At 42.0% G+C, this 25,192-nt stretch overlaps 1 protein-coding gene across 1 annotated transcript in view; it reads right to left on the reverse strand.

Moving 5' to 3' along the window:
* The window catches only part of SPEF2 (sperm flagellar 2), a 158,002-nt gene extending 137,802 nt beyond the window's left edge, over positions 1-20,200 (reverse strand). Inside the window, exons 1-4 of the mRNA XM_036280192.1 lie at positions 20,118-20,200; positions 12,234-12,336; positions 3,465-3,717; positions 349-519 (exon numbers count right to left, since the gene is read on the reverse strand). Of these exons, the coding sequence (XP_036136085.1) occupies positions 349-519; positions 3,465-3,717; positions 12,234-12,336; positions 20,118-20,175 (585 nt within the window). The 5' untranslated portion in view covers positions 20,176-20,200. The remainder of the gene's footprint in view (positions 1-348; positions 520-3,464; positions 3,718-12,233; positions 12,337-20,117) is intronic.
* Positions 20,201-25,192: the final 4,992 nt, after the last annotated feature.

Consider the following 25,192-nt stretch of genomic DNA (forward strand, 5'->3'; position numbering starts at 1 on the left):
GGTGACAATGGTCATAGCCTTCGCTGGGGTGACCCATAGCACCCCCACGCCATTACTAATGCATCTGACTCATTGATTTCTGCCAGGCAACTTAAAAGAGATCAAGTTGTCCTGCCATTCCAGAGAACGGCAGTTCTGGCTCCTTCGCCACAGGTGGAGGGGACAGTGGCAGGAGTGGGACGGGGAGAGGGGACAGTGAAGGAGAGAGCTGAAAGCCAGGCAGAGCACGAGCCGTCGTCAGCATGCGACCTGCGCTGCATTCATGCTTGAGCAACGTGTACTTCAGGCACCAGACGCATACAGTATACTATGCACTAATGAGTTTCTGTTAAAATTGTTCTATGAAACCTTTTCGATATTAAAACATCTTTGTTCTTCCTTGATTTTTTGAAATTTTTCAAGTTTCTCAAAATGCATGCGGACAAGATCTTCTTTCGTGTGTATATATTTCTCTTGAAACCTGTCTGAAACCCGCATCAGACTGAAATCAGTTTGCCGTGGTGTCAGTTTTCTAAGTCTCTAAATGAAGAAAGCATTTCAAAAGATGCAGTTGTTAGGGACTAAGAGTATATCGTTGTTATAAGCACACATAAAATTTGTCTTCAAAATAAAATTTCTATAAAATACTACTGTTGGTTGTTAAAGTCATTTTAAGCTCCATACTAATTACGTACTTCCTTAATTGATGTAGAGAATACAAAAATATGATTTGAATTCCTTCTTATGAAGTAATCTTATATGTACTTTTATAGTAAATTTTTTGCCCTCGTTCAATTTTTAACAAATCATGTTTAAATTCTTGGAAATATATTTTCATAAGAATAATTTTATAAAACCAATTTCAACATGTAAGAGATAATATAAGAAACCAGATTCTTTCTATTACTTGAGCCACTTCCTGGTAACAAGTGAGGAAACATTCACACTCCCAGGCCCCTGGCGAGTGCAGTATTATAAGAAAATAAACTCTAAGGGTGATTATAATGTGGGACACAGAATCACGGTCAGTGTACTTAACCAAAACTTTTATATTCAAAAGTAATCTCCTTTGAAGCTGAAGACTTACTTAAAAAAAAAAAAAAGGATGATACTATTGCTTAAACCATTGCTGATCTTCTCACCCTGCCTCAATAGAGGTTGGCATTTACGCAGAAGGACATTTAGGGACCCCTGAGCTGACATGAAGTCCCTCCACAGCTTCTGGCTCTTCTCTGTGAAAAATGGCCTGGCCTCCAACTTCACAGGGACAACAAAAATGTAAGGTCTTTGAACATCCTGCCTCTGCACTTCTACGCATCGCTACAGCTTTCACTTAATTCTTACGTTTCAACCCAGGAAATACCCACTGAGATACTAGCCTACTGTTGAGTGTGTGGCTTCCAGAGTCCGATTGTTTAGGTTTGGGTTTCAGCTACTAGCTTCATAAAGTTGGGCGAGTTCTCTAACCTCCCTATCTCAGATTCATCATCTGCAGAGCGGGAATAGAAAAAAATACCCATCTCATAAGACTGATATAAAAAAAAAATCAAAAGAGATAATACATAAAAGGTGTGGGAACAGGCTTGTCACCTCACTGTGTACATTCAATGAATTTTAATATTACTATGTAACGAACACCTGTGTCTTCCTCCATCTGGTATTAAAGAATGTCATCTCTCCTCCGTCCTCTGAATACTGACTCATTCCTCCTCTTTTCCTCCCAGAGGACCTCCTCCACGTCGTCCTCACACCAATCATCTCCTGCCACAGATTCTTTTACTCAACGAGCAGACTGGCCCAGTATCTACATCCATAAAACAGAAAAATCTCACATTTCCCTAGATCTTCTTCCCCACAGCTATGGTTATTTTCTTTTCTCCTTCACCTTCAAATTTCTCGAAAGAATAGCCTGTGCTCCCTCCTTTCTTCCCTCTGAGTGTCCTCAACTCCCTGCAATCGACACCCCTCTACCGAAATACTTCCCTCCCTAAAACGTAAGCTCTAGGAGGACTGGGCTCCGTTGTGCAAGTGCCTGGCATAAAGTAGGAGCCCAACAAATATTTGTTCAATGAATTACTGACTGACTCTGGTAGGTCACTAGTGGCCATCATGAAACCCAGTGGTCTCTTGTTTGGCCTCATCTGCCCAGCTCTGTAGCATCTGTTACTGTTGCCTCCTTTGCAAAGAACTGTTTCATGTATTGTCTTCTTAAAGCTACAAAAAGCCTCTGAGACAGACAGAGATAATCATCACTGTTTTTACAGCTGAGATAATTAAGACTGTACTAGGGACTGGCCCAACGTTAATCAGCTTGGAAGTGAAGAAGGTGGAATGCAATACTCAGTTATTCAGCTTTGAGCCTAATCTAGTCTCTAGCTCTCCGTGGGTCCTGGGTTCATTCTGCTACCAGGCTCGTGAGGATGTCCATTAAGAACAGACAGATCTGAAAGTAGGACTGTCCCTCGCATCTATTATATCATTGTGGCTTCATAACTTAATTTACATTTTTAATTACTTCCTTTTTTATTTAGTGCATGGCTTCAGTGCAGTGCTCCCCATTACCCTAGAGACCTGGAAAAGTCAATGCATCTCACTGACCATAAGGAAGCAGCACAGGAACTGGAGAGAATTGTCAACCAGGAAGTTATAGCAATTTATCAAAACACAATGAATGAGTATTTGCAAAGTTTAAAGCATGGTACTCAGCATGTGCCTTGAATTTGAGGAACTAAACATCTTGTGAGGTCATAAGACAAGCAAACACTGCAATTCAGAGTGATATCAGCAAGAGAAAGTGAACCCCAGAGAGTGAGAGTGGCTGTGCCCACGGAGGGCCACGGAAGAGCCCGGCACTGGGAGGTGGCACGGAAGTACATGGAGAACAGTTTGGGGGACAAGGGGAGAGGAGAAGAATGAGCTTGGCTGAGAGAAAGGGGCGAGCAGGGATATGCAAGTCCCATTCAGGGACAGGCTGCCCACCAGTGCAGAAGCAAGACGATGCTGAGGACTCTGAAGGGATAAAGTCAACAAGACAGGCTGAGAACACTTAGTGAAAACTGTTGAATGTCAATGTGAATTGGGAGACAGGATATATATGAAACAGAAGGTTTTCAGGCAAAAGAAGAACTTAGTGGAAGTGGAATTTAGGGAAGACTCAGTTCGTACAAAGCCTGAAGCCCAGGAGACCCGCTAGCAGGTTCATACACAGATGGGATGGGGTACCACTGGGAAGAGGAACAGGCATAAAAACACGGGGTGTTAGGAATAAACAGAATTGATACACTATTGGAAATGTGGATAACACAAAGGGAGACATCAAACATGAATAAATACATTGAAAATATTAATATAAAATAAAACCCAAATTTGGCCAGCAACAAACATCGGGGACACATCCACCCAATGGGGCCCCTTTGGGAATGCGGCCTCACTGTCATTCTCTGTACACGTCCTACATGGCGATGTGCTCGTGTTTCTGCACTTACATCCTGGAAAGCCACGCTCTTCATGTTCTGAAGCCTCACGGTGGTCATGGGCTGCATGGTCTGCATTTCCATCCCCGTCAGCCCCGCCTTCTTCTTTTTCTGAAGAGCAGTGTACAGCTGGTACAGAAGTGTCGTCGCGGCCCCAGGCTTCTCCGTGATAATGTTGTTGGCCACTGTCGGGTCGAACTGCACGCCCAGCAGGTGAAGCGTTGGCTCCAGGCGAGAAAAGTTGTTCAGTTTGGCACTCGAAACCCTAGGCATTAAGGCATTTCACACAGTGAGGCGCTGGCATGGACTTGAAAACAAGAACCAGAGATACTACCACGATTCAATAGTCTTAATTATCCCACGTTCTTGCAAGTATATCATTTCTCTCTAAAACCACTCAATCATGTAAATACATTGAGCTTTTCTGTTGTCCTGAATTTTATGCATTTATTTCTCTTGAGTGGCTAAATTAACAATCATTAATTTTATATACTCTCCTGCTAACACAGTTGCTAAAATTTTTACAAGAACTCAATACAAAACCAGATAACTAGATTCCTTCTTCTGAATGGAAAAACTGAACTATGGCTTTAAAAAAGACTTTACTCAGAAGTCAAAATTGCAAATTAAATGTCCATTTCTTTTTTTTTTCCCCTCACCAGAGGATATTTTTCCATTTTTTGTACAGATAGAGTGGGAGGGAGAGAGAGGAAGGAGAGAGAGAGAGAAACATCGACGTGAAGGGACACATCGAGTGGCTACCACCCGCACGACCAACCAGGGCCGGGGACAAACTGCAACCGAAGTACGTGCCCTTAGCGGGAACCAAGCCCGGGTCTCTCCGGACTGCAGGCCGACGCTCCAATCGCTGAGCCAAACTGGCCAGGGCAAATGTCCATTTCTTTAAGTGATATGATTACTAGAGTCTGAAAATAGCCCTAATTACTGCACCGACAACCCTAACAGTAATGCTTTCAGGCACTGTCAAAAGTATTTAAGTAACATTAGCTATCAAATCAAATTAGTTGTGAAATCTTCATTTTACAGTTTACATTACTACTTTAAGAATCAGTAAAAACTTTCTAATTATGTCATATTTATTTTTGAATCACCTATTATCAAATTAGGCTCACATTTTAGAAGAAATTCATTATTTCATTCATTTATTAATTTACTCTCTCAACTAACAAACATGTGTTGAATACACATTATATACCAAGGATTTATGTCTTTATTAAGTTCATCAGGCAAATGATATGTAAATAAGTGTAAATAAATTTACAAATGTATTAAATGTTTGCAAAGATTAATAACACATAGTACCTGCCCTAGAAGAGCAAACAAATGATGATAAATTGAGGTATATGTTGAACTAGAAATTTCAAATGATCTAGGGCTGTTAATGAGCCCATGAGCCCATTGATGAAAATAAAGCAAAAGATGTTGGCAGCCTTTTCAACTCTCGTGTCTCTCTATATGATCCCACTGGATATAAATATCAATTTTAACCACTGGTTTATTTTCTTTTTACTCTAACTCACAAATATTCAGTGTCATTTCTTAACAGAAAAAAACACACTGAATATACTTGAATATCAGTTAAAAGTCCTACCCCCTCACCCCCCATGATACATTAGAACAGAGAGAGTTGCCATGTATTTGGCACACTTTCTAATATTATAGGGTTACTCACTCAATAACTTCATTTTGGACTATAAAATTATTTAGGGCAGATACTATAACCTCCAACAATCTTAATTACATTTTAGAAGCCTATAGCGATCGCTTAACTTAAACTTTATATACTGTTCCTAGTATACTGTTTCTCAAGAGATTGCTCTCAGTTCTAAACTTTTTTTTTTTTAATCACATATATCACTGAAAATCTGATGAGACCTCTGGAAACTTTTCCATAGAAAAAACACACATCTATATATATACATAAAACGTGTATGCCATTTTTGGGGTGCTTGTGAATCTCCTAAAATCTAGCCAAAAGTGCTCATTAACTGCAAGTTAAAAACCTATCTTTCAAAGGAGATGGGGAAATACACAAGTGATGTCTAATATGAAGAAGGAGCCAGTATCATGGGAAGGCCAATGTCAACAAAAATATTGACACATATCTTGAATTCCTTTTCCAGTTACATTATGTGACTTACTGTCATATTGCCTCTGTCTACTATCACTGTTTTAACAGAAACACTAGGATATCATACTACATCAACCAAGCTCTGAATATAACGTTTAAGTAGCTGAGACACAATCCTAGAGGGATGAGAGGAGAAGACGAATACTACCAGGAAGTCTTATCAACAATAAGAGTGAACATTTTTGTTTTATTTTATTTTTTAGATCTTCTCAGGTACCAGTTTTGCTATTTGTTCCCTGACAAATGACTTTACAGATGTGGAAACAAACATTTGCCTAAAATCATTAGGGTAAAACAGACATATTTTAAAGAGCATGACTGGGAAAGGGGATAATCAGACCAGTGACCGGTGGCTACATTCCTGGGACAGGGACCTTCTACCCCTTTTACTCTTCTCTCATGGTTAGCTTTCCATGCCCTTCCTGTCCTAGGAGTCCTGCACGCCTGGTCCACTGCACATATCTGGTAGGATATGGCCTGAGAGCCACTTGCCAGAGCTTTGCCCCGGGCCCTAACCGTCGGCTGAAATATTTCAGGAGGGAGAGTCCAAAAGCAAACACTGCTCATTTCCAAATTTCATCGAAACATAGCCCTGCATCAACAAAAGTGAAAGACATTTGTCCTCCTCTTACACATACTACATGGCCCCCAGAATGCAATATAAGCCTGCTAATATTATGGTTTAGTTACACATTAGGCTTTAAAACAGCTCTCATGGCCCTGGCCGGTTTGGCTCAGCAGTTAGAGCGTCGGCCTGCGGACCAGAGAGACCCGGGTTCGGTTTCCGCTAAGGGCACGTACCTTGCTTGCAGTTTGTCCCCGGCCCCAGTTGGGGTCATGCGGGTGGCAGCCAGTCGATGTGTGTCTCTCACATCGATGTTTCTCTCTCTCTCTCTCCTTCCCTCTCTCCCTCCCGCTCTATCTGAAGATGAATGCAAAAAAATGTCCTCAGGTGAGGATAAATAAATAAAATAAAATAAAATAAAATAGCTCTCATGGACTGACAAAGTATCAAGGTATAGCTACTTTTCTCTGGAAGTTTTTAACATATATTCCAAATTTCCATCCAATCAAACTTTTGGGAATATAACTGGTGAGCAAGTTGCTGGAAGTCCACCCTTGTTGCAGCGTATGCTCAATCAGTATAATGATGATCAGCAGTTGTTTCTGAACAAAGAGAAACCACTGGGACAGCTTTGCTCAGGAGACAGAGCCTGTGATGTAAGTGATGGCGCTAAGGAGTCAGAAATGTATCCTGGGAAAAGCCTCTCCCTCCCTATTGCACTTCCAATTGGCCAGGGAATACCTGTGTCCCCCTTGCCTCCTGGGCAGGGAATACACCTGACCAAGTAAGCAGAAGCTGCTCTCTCAAGGACATCTATGTTCTTTACTTTCACTCTTTCAACTAATCTGTTCATTTCCCACCCTTTGAGATGGATTGAAAATATTCTAAAACAGAATTCTTTCAGAGTTAGATGAGCTATTCTTAGGAATCAGTAATTTCTAAGGCAAATAACTTAGTTATTAGCAACTTATACTCACTTTATTGTTTATATTTTAGAGTAAAGAAACTAAAAACATTAGACAAAATTCCCAAATCATGAGCTCTGGCACTAGACAGCTACCCTCAAAATAGGTTTTAACAGCCCTGGCCGGTTTGGCTCAGCGGTTAGAGTGTCGGCCTGCGGTACAGAGAGACCCGGGTTTGGTTCCGGCTAAGGGCATGTACCTCGGTTGCAGTTTGTCCCCAGCCCTGGTTGGGTCGTGTGGGTGGCAGCCACTTGATGTGTCGATGTTTCTCTTTCTCTCTCTCACTCTCTCTCTTCCTCCCACTCTATCTGAGCAAAAAATGGAAAAATGTCCTCGAGTAAGGATAAAATTTAAAAAAAAAATAGGTTTTGCCCTGGCCGGTTTGGCTCAGCGGTTAGAGCGTCGGCCTGCGGTCTGGAGAGACCTGGGTTCGGTTCCCGCTAAGGGCACGTACGTACCTTGGTTGCAGTTTGTCCCCAGCCCTGGTTGGGTCGTGTGGGTGGCAACCACTCGATGTGTCGCTTTCACGTCGATGTTTCTCTCTCTCTCTCTCCCTCTCCCTCTATCTGAACAAAATATCGAAAAATGTCCTCGGGTGAGGATAAAAAAAAAAAATAGGTTTTAACAAAGAGAAATTCTTTCCCCACCAAATACTCGATTACAAAGGCAATATCCATGGGTTTAATGATCCTTGCCTCCTTTAAAAGATGGTTTAAAAAAAAAAAACTAAATTAGGACCAGTGGATCTCAAAAAAAAAAGAAGATGGTTTGACGTGGAGAAAAAGTGGGCTGTTTCAGGAACTAAAGGTGGATAGTATTTTGCTGTCAGGACAAGGAGGTCCTCCCTCCATCTTCGGATTGCGATGGCTCTCTGGGACAGAAAGTGAGTTCCCTGCAGCGGGAAAGCAGGGCTGTTCCCTATGCTGATGAGCGTAGCACACCCCTATCCAAAGCTGGGGCAAGGGTGTGAATCTCCCCTGTGCGGTTTGCCAAGCCCTATCCCTGGCACGAGGCTGCTTCATCCACCTTTTCTTCGTACAAAGACTTCTCTGTTCACTAACACCTGTGTCTTCACAGTTGTGTTCACCCAAATAGGGTCTCTTTTCTCATTTCACACAAAAGCCCTGTACGACCCGTAACAAAAGCCAATTTAGTACACCTGAACTACTGCATGTGTGATACGGCCAGTATGGTTCCTTCAGTTTTCCATGGCTAAAAGGTATACTTTCAGCATCCTCCATCCCTCAACAGAGAAACATTCCTGTGTGTCTGCTATGAGCGAGCTAGGGGCAATGCTGGGAGCACCAAGAATAAACACACTCTGCAACTTTCAGCAAGTCTGCAGTCTCCTGAGGAGTACACACGCATGTGTGTACTCACTCGTGAGCCACCGGGCACCCTCGTGTGGTGGGCACGCCGCAAGAAAGCTGCAGTATAAATGAAGAGTTACAAATTAATGTGATAAGGAAAGGGCTGTCCAAGGTATTATTAGAACAACAACCAAAAAAGGGGAACTAAGTCTGCTAGGAAGTCAAAGGAGACTTTAGAGAAAGGATGGGTGAATTTTCAATTGGTCTTAAGAATTAATAAAAGTTTCTTGTGCTGAAAGTGAAGGAAGAATATTACTATGCATGGTACAAGGCATAAAAAAATACATGGTTTGTGGACCAGAGCAGCTTAGGTTCGAGCTCCAGGCTGGTGGAAAATGTGGCTGAAAAGGTAGACGAGGGTCACCCTGGGAAGCCCTCGTAAGACGTGCCTTGAGAACGAGAAACTGGAACACTTAACGTATCTTAGGTTGATGGGGATGTCACACCTAAAGATGTGGGGGTAAAGGGTAAAAGGTGGGGGAACATCTGTAATACTTTCCACCATAAAAAAAATAAAGATGCGTTATCCTTTGAGACGACATGGAGGAACCTGCAAAGTATCATCCTAAACAAAACAAGCCAAACAGAGAAAGACAAGTATCATATGATCTCACTTATTTGTGGAATATAATGTACATAACAGTCTGAGGAACGGGGCAGTCCCAGAGACGTGGAAGTGGGGTACAGACTGACAATCCCCAGAAGAGGGGATGGTGGGGGAGAGATAAACCACAGAACTTATATGCATGTATACATGAACAATGGACATGGACAACAAAGCTGGGGACAGGGCGGGGAAGAAGGGGGAGGGGGGAATCAGTGGGGGGAAAAGGAGAAACATCTGTAACATAAATAAATTAATTAATTAAAAAATAAATAAATAAATAAAGATGTGGGTGTAGAGTCTTTATCTGCCTACTGAGAAGTTCAGGCAAGGTCTCTCTATGTAGGATTTGCCAGGATGTGTAGCCATGTATATGTCTGTGCTAGCCCTAATAAAAACAGCTCAGGGCGCGAACTTCAAGGCGTTCGGATGCGCATGTGAGAGACCCTAGGAAGGGCAGGGAGGCAGAGATCAGCGCTGCAGTAAGTAAATGTGTAAGCCGAGTTTAGAACTTCCATACAAGGGAAACAAACAACCAAAAAGGACTGGAAATCTGCTAACACAGAGGTCATCCCAAACCAATCTGTGCCTCTGAAACTCCTGGGAAGGCAAACCAGAGAAAAGGAGGGCAGGGGCACTGTGCCCAGCACATCCGTGCCTGAGGGACGGGCCCAGCGTCTGTGGGCAGGGCGGCAGCACCGGCAGGAACCGAGGTGGTGGGGGGCTGGGAGCTCAGGCACAGGAGGCGCTGGGCCGGACTGGGAAGGAACCTGTACACCTGACCCCTGAACAAGAGATGGGCGATACGGGGTGGGGGGTGTGGATTAGAACGTTACTCGGCACCGTGCAAACGGAAGAAATCACCTGGGATGAAAATGTGTTTCCAATCCGTGACTTCTCTTGTATCTTACGATTATTACCTGTACAAGTAGTAAAATCTGAATTGTGAGAAAACTCTTCCCTTTAGAATGGAAGTACCAGATCGTTTTGCCCAGAGGTCTTGCAACATAGGCCTACTCAGTGGAGACGCACTCTTATTCCAGGCACCAGAAACCAAAGAGTCCCTGAGTGAGAAATAGCAGGAAACATTACGGATCCGAGTGGGACTTCGGGAATGGCAGAGTAAGGACCTGTAAAAATCCAGTCCTCCATGACAGCAGAAGGAAAACTGACAAAAATTCTAAAAATCAACTTTCTATAACTCTAGAAATTAGCTAACCCAAGGAGCATTTATTCGACAACAACAGAAACATCGTCTCAGGAAGCAGAGAGCTTCGGTCATGTTTACGGGCCCAGTTCCCCTCCCTGCTGCCCAGCAGCCTCGAAACAGGAGCAGCTGTAAAACCCTCAGCGAGCCGCGAGGACAGACAGATTTAAAGCTCCTCAAAAACATTCGAAAATAGGCAAAGAACCTTACAATCTTGCTCCTCGGTATTTACCCAAAAGACTTGAAAACTTATGTCCCCACAAAAATCGGCACGTGGACGGTTAGTCACAGCAGCTTGACCCATAACTGCCCAAACTCGAAAGCACCCGTGATGCCCTTCGGTAGGTGACGGGCAAACCAGCCGTGGTCCAGCCAGACACCGGAAGGTTATCCATCACTGAGAAGAAATGGGCTATCGAGCCATGAAAAGGTGGGGAGGGGCCTTACATACGTATCACTAACTGAAAGAAGCCGATCTCAAAAGGCCGCGTACTGTATGATTCCAAGTATATGACATTATAGACAAAGCAAAACTATGGAGACAGTAGAAAGGTCAATGGTTGCCAAGGGCTGAGGTAGGGGAGGGATGAATAGGTGGGGTGCAGAGGATTTGGGGGCAGTGACAATGCTCTGTGTGATACTGTAATGGTGGACTCAAGTCATTACACGTTCGTCCATACCCACTCAGATGGCTGTAATAAAAAAGACAGGCAATAAACAATTGTTGATGAGGATGTGGACAAATTACAAACCCCATACATTACTAGGGTGAACGTAAATGGCGCAGGAACTTTGAAAAACTGTGCATTTTCTCAAAATGTAAACTGAGACCATATAATTCAGCAATTCCACTCCTAAGTACATACCCAAGAGAAATTAAAACATTTTCATGTAAAAACAGAATGTTTATGGCAGCATTATTCATAATAGCCAAAAAAGTTAAAAGAACTCATACATCATTGATGAATTCATAAACAAAATGTGGTCTATCCAATCATAGTTATTCAGCAAATAAGCAGAAATGAAGCGGTGCTTAGACATGCTACAACGAAGACCAGCCTCGGCAACAGCCGAAATGGAAGAGCCAGTCACAAACGCCACAGCTTGTTTGAGTCCATTGATACAAAATGTGGAGAAGAGGCAAATTCAGAGACGGGAAAGAGATGTCTGGGTTCCAGAGGCTGGGTGTTTAGATAGTGGTGGTGGTGGTGAATATACTAAATATGTAAATATAGTTAATCCCACAGAATTGTGTGCTTTAAATGGTGAATTATGGTATGTGAATTATATCTCAATAAGCTGCTGAAACCAAAAAATATTATGCATTTTGTTTGTTTGTTATTGATTTTTTGAGGGGAGAGGAAGGGAGAGGGAGAGAGAGATAGAAACATCAATGACATTGATAGGCTGCCTCCTGCATGCCCCCTACTGGGGATAGATCCCTCAACCTGGGCATGTGCCCTGAACTAAAATGTGACCTCTTGGTGCACAGGTCAACATTCAACTACTGGGCCACACTGGCTGGGCATGGATTTTTTATTTTTATTAAGTTCTATTTTATATTTATAACACAAAGAAGAATACTAACTGGCCAGGTCACTATTTGCCATTTCACTTCTTCTCTTAAAAGAAAGCAGAACCATTAAAAAAGGAAAAGAAGTAATCTGGCCTAAGATTGCAGGAATACGGAAGGTATTAAAGGGAGTCCCTGTTCAAGATGAGGTCTTGCTGCAACCTGGGCACTGAAGTATGTACACATGAGGAGGAGACAATCTCCGTACCTAGGGTATTCTTGACTGGGTCAGGCTTTACAAGGGATCTTGAGATAGATGATTGTTAAAAGTTAATGTTGGAGGCAAAATCCATCAAAATACCAAAGGAACTGACCTTTTTAAAAGTATGAAATAATCTCACTAACCTGCTTTCGGAAAATTCTGAAAAATCATCCTGAAGATCAAATTTGTGTAGAACTTCTCCAATTAGGTAGCCACTGGAGAATGCCTTCGCGAATGACTTGGGACCTGAATTTTAACACAGATATTAAAAAGTAAATGTGTTTCTCATAGAGTTTATATATTTTAATTATGCATTCATAGAGTAAAACTCTGTAATTTAATTTGAACTCAAAATTCCATAAAAATATTCTAGAAATATCTTTTAATAACCAAATAAAAAGATGGAAGTCTAACAGCAGATGTCTTCTAAGAATTCCTGCACAAGTATATATCAATACTTGATGACATGAAATTTTGAAAGAAAAGACAACTTCTGATCAACTTAAAACACAACCAATACAATTGATCATCGTACGTCTAAAAACAAACTTCAATATATTTGATAAAATCACATTGTAGTACCTTAGTTATCAATACAACCTGTGGATGATGATAATATAGTATTCTGGCCCAAGTGAGGGGCAATCTGACTTTCTCAAACAATAATTAAGACTTAATTTTAACCTTTTTTACAATGGTAATTTTACGAAAGTCATCTGCACCTTCTTAAATGAAGCCCACTGGACATGGTCAAGCTTTTTCTTGGTGCTTCAGAGGTTATTCTGGTCCAGTTGTGTTCTGTGTGGCCCAGAGGAAAATAGGCTTTGGGCCAGAGACATGTTAAAACCTCGGCTCTGTCTCTTACTAGCTCTGTACTTTCTGAGTTTCTCATCTTTAGAACATATCCACACCTCTCTTGGAGAGCTATTTTTAAGATTAGAGGTAATGGATGACAACTGCTTGGTACCATGCCTGCCACCTAGGAGGCATCTAGGAGTACAGAAAAAAAGGAAATTAAATGTTGAATAGAATTTTCTTCCTTCAAAAATGTCCTTAGTTTGGAGTTACTTGTATTTTTCTTATGAAGTGAAGGATATAGGGTTACATGGTATTCAGTGATGAGATATAAAATTGTACATAAATTACATTATCATAGGACAAAGCCATTGTCTCTCAGATGATTTCAAAATCCCGCAGAAACCTTCAACATGTTTCTATAATGGTCTTTTAAGCAATAGCAGTCAAAATACTGTATGTCATTGCAATAACACGAGCTCATTCGTACCAGAAAGTCCTCTTTTATCTATTTGACTGATAAACAAGTGGTGAATTGAATATGAAGAAACGCTGGATTTGAAGATCTGATACTTGTGTGTGGTCGCAGTGGGGTGAAGTGAGTTGTCCATAAAGGCCACGGCACAGAGACCTCACTCAGAACACTACACATTAGCATAGCAATGAGATTCTTGTGCTTCTGGCATCGGCCCACAATTTTGCCCAAAGCTTTCCTAATTTTTGTAATCAAAATATATTGTACTCTTAATAATACTTCAATACTTGAGTTGAGCCAGTAAAATAATACAGTAGTTAGACGATGATGTCAACGATTCCCACTGAGTCAGGATGAGCTCCTGAACTGTCCAGCCTTCGAATCTGTTGACCATGTCTTCTGCCATCATACAGCAGTGGCTGCCTGAAGCAACTGAAATCCGGATGGCTGCTTCTGCCTCCAAGGGGCAGAGGTGTGCCACCTCCCCGTCCTGAGTCACTGCCGCTTTCTCCTTTTCTCAAAGACCCACCACTGGTCCCAGCCGCCACTGTCCTCACTGTGCCACCGGGGCTGCTCTAGATGTGCCTTCTTTGTTCTTCCTTCTCCCTGCTTCTTTCCCTTCTCTCCTCCCTAGCCCACCCCCATTCTTCTCTTGATTTTCTGAAGAGCCACTGGACAAGCAGCCATTGTCAGACTATGGATTTCGACTAACAGTCTGAAGACTATAGCTTTGCACTCAGGAGCTATGCTGCCTTCAGGCGGTCTCATTCCTCCTCTCCCTCCCTCTGGATTTCGCACTAGGCCTGTTGTCCACGATGACTGAATGCTACAGCTCCTCATGGATAACTCGATGACTGAATGCTACAGCTCCTCATGGATAACTCGGAGTAACTGTATCTGATTCCACCACTCTCAATGCAGCAGGCAGGCAGTGTGTGTGTATGGATATATACATATGCTAAGAATATAGAGACTAAAAAGCATGAGAAGGCAGATAAGTAGCCAGAGAGAGAAGGGGTTGGGAGAAGAGAAACAGTAGGACAAAAGGAAAAGCAAAGAAAAGTTTATTTTTCCCCTTTTGGTTTATCATATTTTCCTTCCCATTAATGTTCCTGACTAATTTCATGACAGCCCCCCTATAAGTTAATTTGAACTAACAACTGGAATTTCCCACGAGAAAGAAGAGGAGGGTTGACTCTAGGACCAGCGGCAGTGAAGAGTATGAGAAATAAATAAACCACAGGAGCCCAGGGATGAGCTTCACGCGGAGCTCTAAAGAATGACCTCCAGGATAAGGCTGTAAATCTTCCACACCACATGACCCCACCACTAAAGTGTCTTTTTTTTGGTACGTGCCCTGAGCAGGAACCGAACCTGGACTCTCTGGTCTGCAGGCCGACGCTCCTACCGCTGGGCCAAACCGGCCAGGGCTAAAGTGTCTTTTGCTGAAATCTTTGAGGTGGGCCTTTAAGAAAGGTCTGTATGAGGCAGGGACAGCAGGCAGACAGTCCACGCGGCAATGAGGAGAGCACAGCCTCCGGAGAGAGATTCTCTGGGCTTGACTCCTGGCTCATTTGCAAGTCACTGACTTTGGGCAGTTCTAATAACCTCAACTGCTCATCTTTAAAGATGGAAAGGGATGAGCTCTACCTCAGGAGAGTTGGTTTGAGAATTAAATGAGATACTGCTTGCAAAGTGCTTAGTGTTATTCCTGGCATAGAGTAAATGCTCAGTGACAATTATTATTATTTTTATTATTACTGCTTCCTGATTTAAGATAACAGGTTCTATTAATTAGACAATTCCTAAGGTCCATACTAGATTCTCAATGACTTCAGTACAAACATTCTTATTTCCACGGTAAGAGAGCAAGTGGACATTGCCCTGTGATCCACATCCAGACCCACACTCAGGGCCAAGATAAGCTATAACACTCCCACCAGGAACATGCGCAATCAAACATGGTTGATTTCCACAGGGAAACAATTCAGTGGGAGAAATAAAGACTAAACATAGCATCACAGCATTTCTGGCCAAGTTTTGCCACCAAACGAATAAAGAGATACTTAGATTTCGGAATTGTGCCTAGGAGTCTGTAGACCTATACATTCTGTGCTCAGTGCCTTCGCTCCTCCTTTAATAGAAGAGCAAAGATCTAGCCTGCGTTATCAACCACATTTAAAAAGCCAAGCAACTGACTTTTCTTTGAGAGAGAGAAGAGCAGCTGCCGAAGGCTCGGACCCGGCCTGGCCCTACCAGGCCCTGGTGTTCCTAGGAACTGGCCCTCACAGCTCGGCCTTGGCATTCGCCTGCTGAACACAATTTCACAGCACACCAGCCCCAGACAAGGCCACCGTACGCCCCTGATGGATCAAGACAAAAACAAAATCCCTCTGTAATCATGTTGGTACGCAGACAAAAACAATGTTGTCCAAATCACAAAAATGACCAAACATTCACTAACCTGGCCATTATGAGTGGTTGCTGCTTTATTACTAATTATGGCTTTGCCACACTCATCTCTCCACTTCTTGGATAAGATTTATTAAGACACCCAGTCTTAGTGCCTACGCTTCTGAGAGTATCCGACTCAGAACAGAGCACCACTTCCTTGAAAAACACCTAACACAAAACCAAATGCTTTAAATCCTTTCTAATTCTTACTGAGATGCCCCACGGTCCCCCATGACATGTGCTCTCTCTTGTTGGCAACAAGTCCATAAACCCGACTTTGTTCAACTACAGGTTTCTGCTGTGGTCTTTGGGTAAAGGAGAGTGACCATTTCTTTTCTTCCAGTATGAGAATAGGATGATCAACCTTCTCCTTTCAAGACTTTATCATAATTCTCAAGGTTTACTGTTTGAAACAAAATCTCTATCTTACTATAACATTCTTTAATGGTTTAAATTTTGGGTGACATTCTTTTCTTGAAACTTCATATCTTAAAATTTTGACATTGATTCACTGCTATTAGATTTGCTGTCTCAATGTCTAGTCAAAGGAAGTCAAGTTTTAATCAAGGGAAATGCTGTTGAGCTAGCCAGAAAATATCACAATCTGTTGTAATATCTGAGAAGCAATGTATTTCCTAATGATCCCGAGGGATGAAGCATGAGAACAATGCGTGGTTTAATGGCACCAGATTACAAGAGGAACGAATTAAAGTCAGCAGAGTCAGAGTCTATCGCTAACATGACACTACCTAGCTGTATAACCCTCAACAAATCTTTATTTTATTTTTATTTATTTTTTACCCTTACCCGAGGATATTTTTCCATTTTTTGTACAGATAGAGTGGGAGGGAGAGAGAGGAAGGGAGAGAGAGAGAGAAACATCAACGTGAAGGGACACATCAAGTGGCTGCCACCCGCACGACCAACCAGGGCCGGGGACAAACTGCAACCGAGGTACGTGCCCTTAGCGGGAACCGAACCCGGGTCTCGCCGGACCGCAGGCCGACGCTCTAACCGCTGAGCCAAACTGGCCAGGGCTAACCCTCAACAAATCTTTAAACATATTTTGTTTAATTACCTCACATGCCAAAGAAGAATTAAATGATATCCTAAATCTTTTTCAGATCTCAAGTTCTGTGATTCTTTGATATGATAAGATCATCATAGACCAATAAAAGGTCACAATACATTATAAAATGTATGTAAAAAAATATTCTATGCAATACTTTAAAATAAAATTTGATACTTTTGGAAATATCTTGACATAAGACCTAATCAACAAAGTATAATTAGTGCACAAGGGGACCAAACAAAGAATACCCTTAAATTCTGGGACAAATAATAGAAAATACCACTCTCTGAAACAAAAATTACTTAGATTTAATATAAAAGAACAAAATTAGCCACCTATGAAGACCCACGTATACAAAAATATTAACAAGGAGCATAGCATATCTCTTAAAACTCAATTTATCTATTTAATTTTTTCCATATCATGTAAACTATAATCTTTGGATATATTAAATAACCTTACTGACAATAGAGATTTTCTGTAATGAGAATTACATAAATATTATAATTTCAGAGATTTCTGTAGCGGTGGTGACACTGGAAAAAACATCGAACAGTAGGGCTTGTTCATGCACTGGTGGAAGAGGAGGAGGAGGGGGAAGAAATCTGCCTCTAAACTCTGACCTAATCTAATCTAATCTGTCACGGCTTGTAAATACAATATCTCGAGAATAGGTAAGTAAAACAAATCAAATATTAGTTTAATTTGAGAGTTCTCTTGGTAATATCTAATTTCTGATTGTCGATGAGCAATCTGATCTATAAGTTTGGTCTTCTCCTGAGTGGAGCAGCCCATTTAGATGGTGCATTGTGTTCAACTGCCAGGACAGGTTTTTCCGCTCTCCTTCCTCGTGCTAAATTGGTACCCTGGTTTATCAAATCAGAAAAAGGCAATTTCAGTTAGTAGGCAGCAATTCTGAAGAACATGCTTAAAACAGTTTCTGAAATCACAAAGCTGAGGATCAAAGCACCCAGGGTGACCTTCTCCCGTTGAACAAATCCGTCAGATTCCGCCTAAAGCAATACTGTCCTTTTGCCTCACTCACAGACTTGCATGTAATAAATGATTATTTACTAAATGCCCATTATATGACAACTATATTAGGTATTATTCCAAAGAGAGTGAGAAAAAATATTTGAACTAATATTTTGTAAGTATCTGAATGTAGTAGATGTTAGGAACTGTGGTAGATATTTTTCATTTGTAATCTCATTTAATAACCTTCCAAATATATAACAAGTCTTATTCTTACATTTCAGGGTATAAATTTGGGAGCCAGAGATTATTATTTCTGTTCTGGATACTGTACAATTTTCAACATAGCCACAACCAGAATCCAAAACAACAACAACAAAACATGGACAATCTTGTACATCCATCTTTACCAAGGATCTGATGGGTACAGTACATGGAATTTGAAGGCTTCTTACTCAATCACTGAGCATGTTCAGTTACTTGTGAAGAATATTCTGATACTAGTTCCCCCTTATAGTGATTACATAAGAGTTTTGTAAAACAGAGGCAATGCTTATTCTTAAAAATAATTAAGCGTTCTTGAAAATTGTTTAACAGCAAATCCTTTAGTAGTGTTACATTGCTTATTTTTCATTATGAAAATAATTGCTTGAATTTCAGGTGTAATTTTATTTGGAGCAACTTTTTTGTATTCTAAGACATTTCGTTAACATACACATCTGAGCATCATTTTCCAGGGTGAATGGTCTGGTTACATTTGACTCACTGAAGACCCTTAACTTTGTTAACAGAGATTTGAATCTTCATGTTGAGACGAATCCAGTTCCTGGTGACTCCAGAAACCTCCCTCCATCATGTGGAGGGAGACTTCTCAGTTGAGGATCAATGGAATTCATTTTCTTTACTGTTTATAGTCAGGGTAGTCCACATAACACAAAATTCAATAACATAATTTATCCAAATTGACTTCTACCTTTCAGAATAATGCAGAAATCAATTGCCTTTAGCTGCCTCTCCAAAATCACTGAACCATTATTTAACCTCATCAAGAAAACAAAGGCACTCAGTAGCATTCTTATCCTGTGTTCTTTGTCCCAGCAACTAACATATAGATGGAATCACTTCTAAACAAACACTAATAAATCCACCTTTGGCACTTAATCTAGGAATTAGGCGATGCCTCGGTGGATGAAGTTCTATATTTCTTGTGGCTTCAAATTGAACAATGATTCCTATAAAAGAAGCTCACATGAATATATTTGGGAGAGCTTAGTTTTTAAAAAATCTCTTCCCTAAATATAAACTCATACAACTCTTAGTGCCTAAGAGTACAAGTCAAAGATCTAGCTTTGATTTTAGCTGTGCCACCCTGAACAAATCACCAAGCTCTCTTAATCCCTTTTACTCATCTGTAGTTCTGGGACAATGCCTCCCAGGGTTTTCTGTTTGTTTCTTTAAGGATTAAATAGGAAAACCTATGTAAAGGGCTTAGCACAGGGTCTGGGGTAAGTGCCCAAGTGTTCAACCAGAGGTAGCAAGTTGGTAATATGCAAGGGTGTTTCTGGGAAAACAGATCAAAACGATTTGGCCTGAAAACCTCCTAACTGGAGCAAAAACAATACCAGCTGAAAAATAAACCCCTGTTAATGAAACAACACAAAGAAGTTGGGATGGGGCGTAGTGCGGAGCTGGACTCACTGGGCTATCACAGAAGCTGCCCGCGTGTAAAGCTCCCTCTGCGGCGGTGAGGTTAGCGCCTGGGTGACAACCTCCTGGTTGGGGTGAAATCAGTTGAGACTAAAGTTGGCTTTGGGCAAGAATAATAGCTAATGTGGGTAGATTCGGGGCTAAAACTGAAACGTGTACATGGGAACGGGGTCTGTACGGACGCGTTCCGCACCCCTCTCCGACGGCAGGAAGTCGGGAACACATGCCTGGGTCTGTGTCGCACGGGGGACACACTCGGAGAAGCGCTTTGACTGGTCCAGGGGCACGGACACCCCGGAGCGTGCGGTGGCCGCGAGCTTCCCAGGTCGTTGGCTGCCAGCCCAGGAGGCCAGAAACCGCGGGGCTGGACCCAGCGGGTTGGCCTGAGGAGCTGGGGTGAGGGGAGCGGGGCGCTGAGAGGCGGGGGCGCTGCCAGGCCCCGCAGGCGCCCCGCCGCCAGCTCGCGCCGCCCCGCCCCCTTCCGTCCGCGCGCGGAGCTGCGGCCTCCGCGCCCCGAGCCCCGAGCCCGCTCGCCGGGGTGTCACTCACTCACGGTCTCCGACACCTTCAACTCTTGGTTGAGCCACTGGCACAAGATCGCCGACATGGCTGGGCCTGGGCCTCGACAGCACGCAGGGAAACCAAGCCCACCGCTCCGCGTCCTCTTGTTGCCAAGGGTAACCCGTTGCTAAGGAAGCGTCTCCAGGCCGGAGCAGAGACGGGCTGGGAGAAGAGGGGCGCAGAGCCCAGGCGCGGAGGACGGAAAGTCGTGGCCCGCCCCCTTCTGGCGGGTATGACTGCGAAGTGCACCGGCGCGGCTGCTGGGGCCGTGGGCCTGCGAGGACCGAGAAGTTAGCGGGGTGCAGGAGGGGGCGAGGCAGGAAAAGCTGTGGACTGAGCTAGGGCTTCTGGGCCCAGCAGAAAGAGAGAGTATTGGTGGAAAGGGATTATTTTCCCCTTCTTGATTATTTTCCCCTTCTTGCCTGTGTTTTGAAGAAACCTGTTGAAGATCTTGCTGTAAGGGCAGCAACTTGGTCATTGATTTATGTATTATCAGTATTTTTATTTTATTTTTGGTACGTGCCCCCGTGTGCCCCCAGCGGGAACCGAACCGCGGGAACCGAACCTGGGACTCTCTGGTCCGCAGGCCGATGCTCCAGCCGCTGAGCCAAACTGGTCAGGGCTCCCTGTTGTCAGTACTAATGGTGTCTTTTAGGGGCTACCTGGGCAAGGACAGAATGTGTCTTGTTCACTCGTTGTGCCAGACTTAGAATCGAGCCTGACACCCATCAATCAATGATTGTTTTGTTGGTGGTGGCAGAACTAACCATTACAACAATTCATCTCTCTGTGTGTTGTCTTGAGAGACGAATATTTAATGAACTTTTTCTCTGGTCAGATTTTGCTTCCAGGCGTTTTGACCAAGACTCTCACCACGACCAAACCTGAGTCAGGCTCCTCTGCGCCCTCTCCCCCCGGGGTCCCTCCATGAGCTCACCCCTTGGCTTACTTCGTTCAGTTGAGCAAGAATCCTGATTAGATTAGAGAAAACCCCCCATCCTGGTATCTGATCAGTTTCCTCATCCCCCACCCTTGCTCTCTGATCCCGCTGGCCTGCCTCCAGCAAGAATCCTGTCAAGTCAGTTTACCAATGAGGCAATTACCTCCTAGTAATTTTCCCTCAACTGACTCCAACCTTGGCTATACATCCCCAATTTTCCAAATTGTTTTCTGGATGGAGCCTCAATGTTCTCCCCTACTATAAAACTCCAGTGAACCTTGAATAAAGACTTCCTTATTTTTAACAAGTGTCAGAAAATTTTAACAATTTCTAAAGGTTTAGCTGGAATAATAGAAAAAATTGTATACATAACTTATATAATAATAAATAATTTATATGTGTATATCACAAACATAAGGAATTTTCCCTGAAATACCTGGAGACACCAAATACGATTTTTTAAAATTGTAGGAACAACAGTAACAACCCACTAGAACAAAGGTCTGTTAACATTAATCTGAAGTTGATCTGTGTGCCCTGATTGGACAACCGTTTAGTACCATTTTACTGTTGGCTCTACTTACCGGTGAAATCTCCCATCCCATGAGCTCCCACACAGCCAGCACAGCAGGCATGACTACGATGGGAATTCGGAAGATGGATTGTCAACAGAATCGGGGCTGATACGTTTGACATGTCTCGCCGTAGAGGTGTCCAAATTCAGAAGAATCTAAAAAGCCTCACAGCTTGGAGAATAAATCTAATACATTTTTATTCACTGGAAACACATCATCTCTGAAACACTCCTGAGGGATGGATAGGGGCCAAGCTTCTGAGCACTCCTACTTGTTGTCATTCTGATAGTATACTCAGATTGACGACTGCGATCACATTTAGCAAGAGGTTTGAGCTTTAATTTCAGTCTGTAGGACCTGGGGGACAGAACCAATGTTTTCTAGATTGCAGAGAAAATTGCTTTTGGGGAAGGATGTAGATGATGGCGCATTACACTCCACAGTTGCTCCAGAAGAGAATGAAATGTGTGAGCTCATAACCCACCTTCAAATATGGGCTGATATCCCCACATGAAAGCAAAATATTTCAGTGCCTACCTACAGGAACTGTTTGATGGTTGTGCTTTGTTTCAAAGTATTATTTGTAGAGTTTGTCTTTGGAACCCAGCTCCTAACAACATAATTTGTCAAGTAATATTTTGGAAAAGAAGTTTCTATACTGGATTTAGACAAATGAAAATATAAACACCTTACAAAATAAAAGGCAAAGTCCTTCATTTCATAAAAATATGATTTTTTTTTTGTTTTCTAAAGCATTCAACTTGAAAATGAGCTGACATTAAAATATTAATAAAAATTTTTAGCCATTACTCATATACATACATTTTACTACGTGTTTTTTTTCTTGAAATTGTTGATTTGGTTATTGGTCCAAGTTTGACATTAAATCTATTGCTTTCCCATTGAAATCCCAGCTCTGGGTAAAGTTTCTAGCACTGCCCATGTTGATATTTTGTGTTAATATGATCTATAACTTGTTTGTTCCCCCCTGTGGCACCAGCTGGGGAGAGGAGAGAATTAACAAAATGTAGTTTCCCATCTTGCTTGATTGTTAACATTTTTAGAACATATGGCTCCTGCATCCAATTGCAACTACCCCACTGCAATTTTAAAACTAAATTTAAAATTTTCTTTTCAGCCCTCGCCGGGTAACTGAGTTGGTTAGAGTGTTGTCTCAACATGCCAAGGTTGCAGGTTCCATCCCTGGTCAGGGCACATACAGGAATCAACCAATGAATGCAAAATTAAGTGGAACAACAAATTGATCTCTCTTTTTCTCAAATTAATTAAAAATTTATTTTTTAAATATTACCTGCCATTTAATTATAAATCTTTATTTCTCATCTGGAAGTTATTTTTGAGACCACAAGTTGGTTTGAAAACCTTTCTGTCTACGGAAATGGGTTTTATGCCTCATTCTTTAAAAGAAATAATTGTAAAATTCTTTGCATAATTAGAATTTTACACTATCAATAAATCCAAGCTTTAGAGCTAGACACACCTGGATCTGGACGTCTGCTTTCTACCTGACTTGCTCTTCTACTTTGGAAAAACTATGTAACTTCTCTGAGCCTCAGTTTCCTTATCTGTAGAATAAGAACATCAACATTCATTTGACAGAGTTGTGAAGATTAAATGAGAAACTGAGCATATTAATGTCTGACTCATAATGGATGCTCATAACAAATGTTTTGTTTGTTTTTCTTTTCTCCTAAGGCTATAGAATTTTTTCATTGTATTACCAGTTAACTTAGTATCTTAGATTTCTTTATAATATTTGTTAAAGTTTTTGAGACGATTATTTCATATAGCTGCTTTGATTTTATTTATGACTAATTCACTGTTTATACACACATAAATCATATACATTGGCAAATTTTTAAAAATCTTATTTGGTCCTCCATGTATGTCTTGCTTGTGTTTTCATCTCCCCTCTCATCAGCTTAGATCATTCTCTCATCTCCTCCCCTCAGCATGTCTTCCAGTGGCTTTGCTCACTTTACATTCATTCATTCAACAAATGTTTCCCTCAGTGTCCACAATACCCACCCAAGCTGGGGTGATTCTTCCCCTCCAGGCATCCTTGGCAACCAGTCCAGTTCATAGTCCTGAAGCCCCTCTCTATTTCTCAGCTCAGACACTTTCATGAACTTTTCTGGAGCTGTGTTCACCAACAAGGGGCTTGACCTCTTAGCAGAACATGCAATTCCTTTGGTGGGTCATGCCAGAATTCTTTATGAAGGAATTGGTATAGAATAAAATGGGATATAAATGATCAGAGAGAGTTTATTTAATGTAGTAAGAGTAGATGAGTGAGTGGGTTTTATGGTTTTTTGTTGTTGGTTTTTTTGGAAACCTTTTTGGAACTACAGTCCTGGTAGACGTCAACCCCACTGAAGCCTTTATGATCTAGACTCAATCCAACCTTAACTGCAAACCACAAATTTCCTGTGTACAACTTGCTCACATTTCTTTACTAGGCCCCAACTTTCCCACCTCTGTATCCCTCCTCTGCAAAAAAAAGGCAACTTCCTCTCTCAGCCAGTCCTGCCTGTCCTCCAGGGTCTAGCTCATCACTCACTATCTTCACAAAACCTGCCTACTGCCTCCATTTTTCCCATCCCTTCACCCTCTGAATGCTCAGCATGAGAACCCTCACCTTTTAATTTTCATCCCAGACATCTAACTCTTACCGACAACCCACAGCGTAGCCAACAGCTCAATTTTGCAATCTTCAAGCATGTTTCTCAACACTTTTCCCAGGAGTGTTGATCTAGGCTCTCAGAAGAGGCGATAAGATAACGCCAGCAAATAACAGTATAACAGTAACACTGTGAAAGTTACAAAATTCTCTTTCGTTTGTTTGTTTGTTTTACTTATTTGGTTGACATGTTTATTAAGCCTCTCTCTTTATTTCTCCCTGTGTGTCTTTTACTTTCCTTTTTTAAAAAAATTAATTAATTTTTGTTACAGATGTTCTCCTTTCCCCCCCACTGATTCCCCCCTTCCTCTCCCTCCCCACCATGTCCCCAGCTTTGTTGTCCATGTCTATTGTTCACACATACATGCATATAAGTTCTGTGGTTTATCTCTCCCCCACCACCCCCTCTTCTGGGGATTGTCAGTCCGTCAATCTCTGGGACTTCCACGTCTCTGGGACTACCCCATTCCTCAGACTGTTATATTCATTATATTCTACAAATAAGTGAGATTATATGATACTTGTCTTTCTCTGGCTTGTTTCACTTAGGATGATACTTTCCAGGTCCCAGCATGTCGTCTCAAAGGATAAGAGATCTTTTTTTCTTACAGCTGCATAGTACTCCATTGTGTATATGTACCACTGCTTTTTTATCCATTCGTCTACTGATGGACATTTGGACTGTTTCCAGATCTTAGCTATTGTAAATAGTGCTGCTATGAACATGGGGGTACATATATTCTTTCTGATTGGGGTTTCAGGCTTATTAGGGTACATTCCTAGAAGTGGGATCACTGGGTCAAATGGAAGTTCAATTTTTAATTTTTTGAGGTAGCACCATATTGTT

Source organism: Molossus molossus, unplaced genomic scaffold (genome assembly GCF_014108415.1).
Source record: "Molossus molossus isolate mMolMol1 unplaced genomic scaffold, mMolMol1.p scaffold_m16_p_3, whole genome shotgun sequence".
Classification (NCBI taxonomy): Eukaryota; Metazoa; Chordata; class Mammalia; order Chiroptera; family Molossidae; genus Molossus; species Molossus molossus.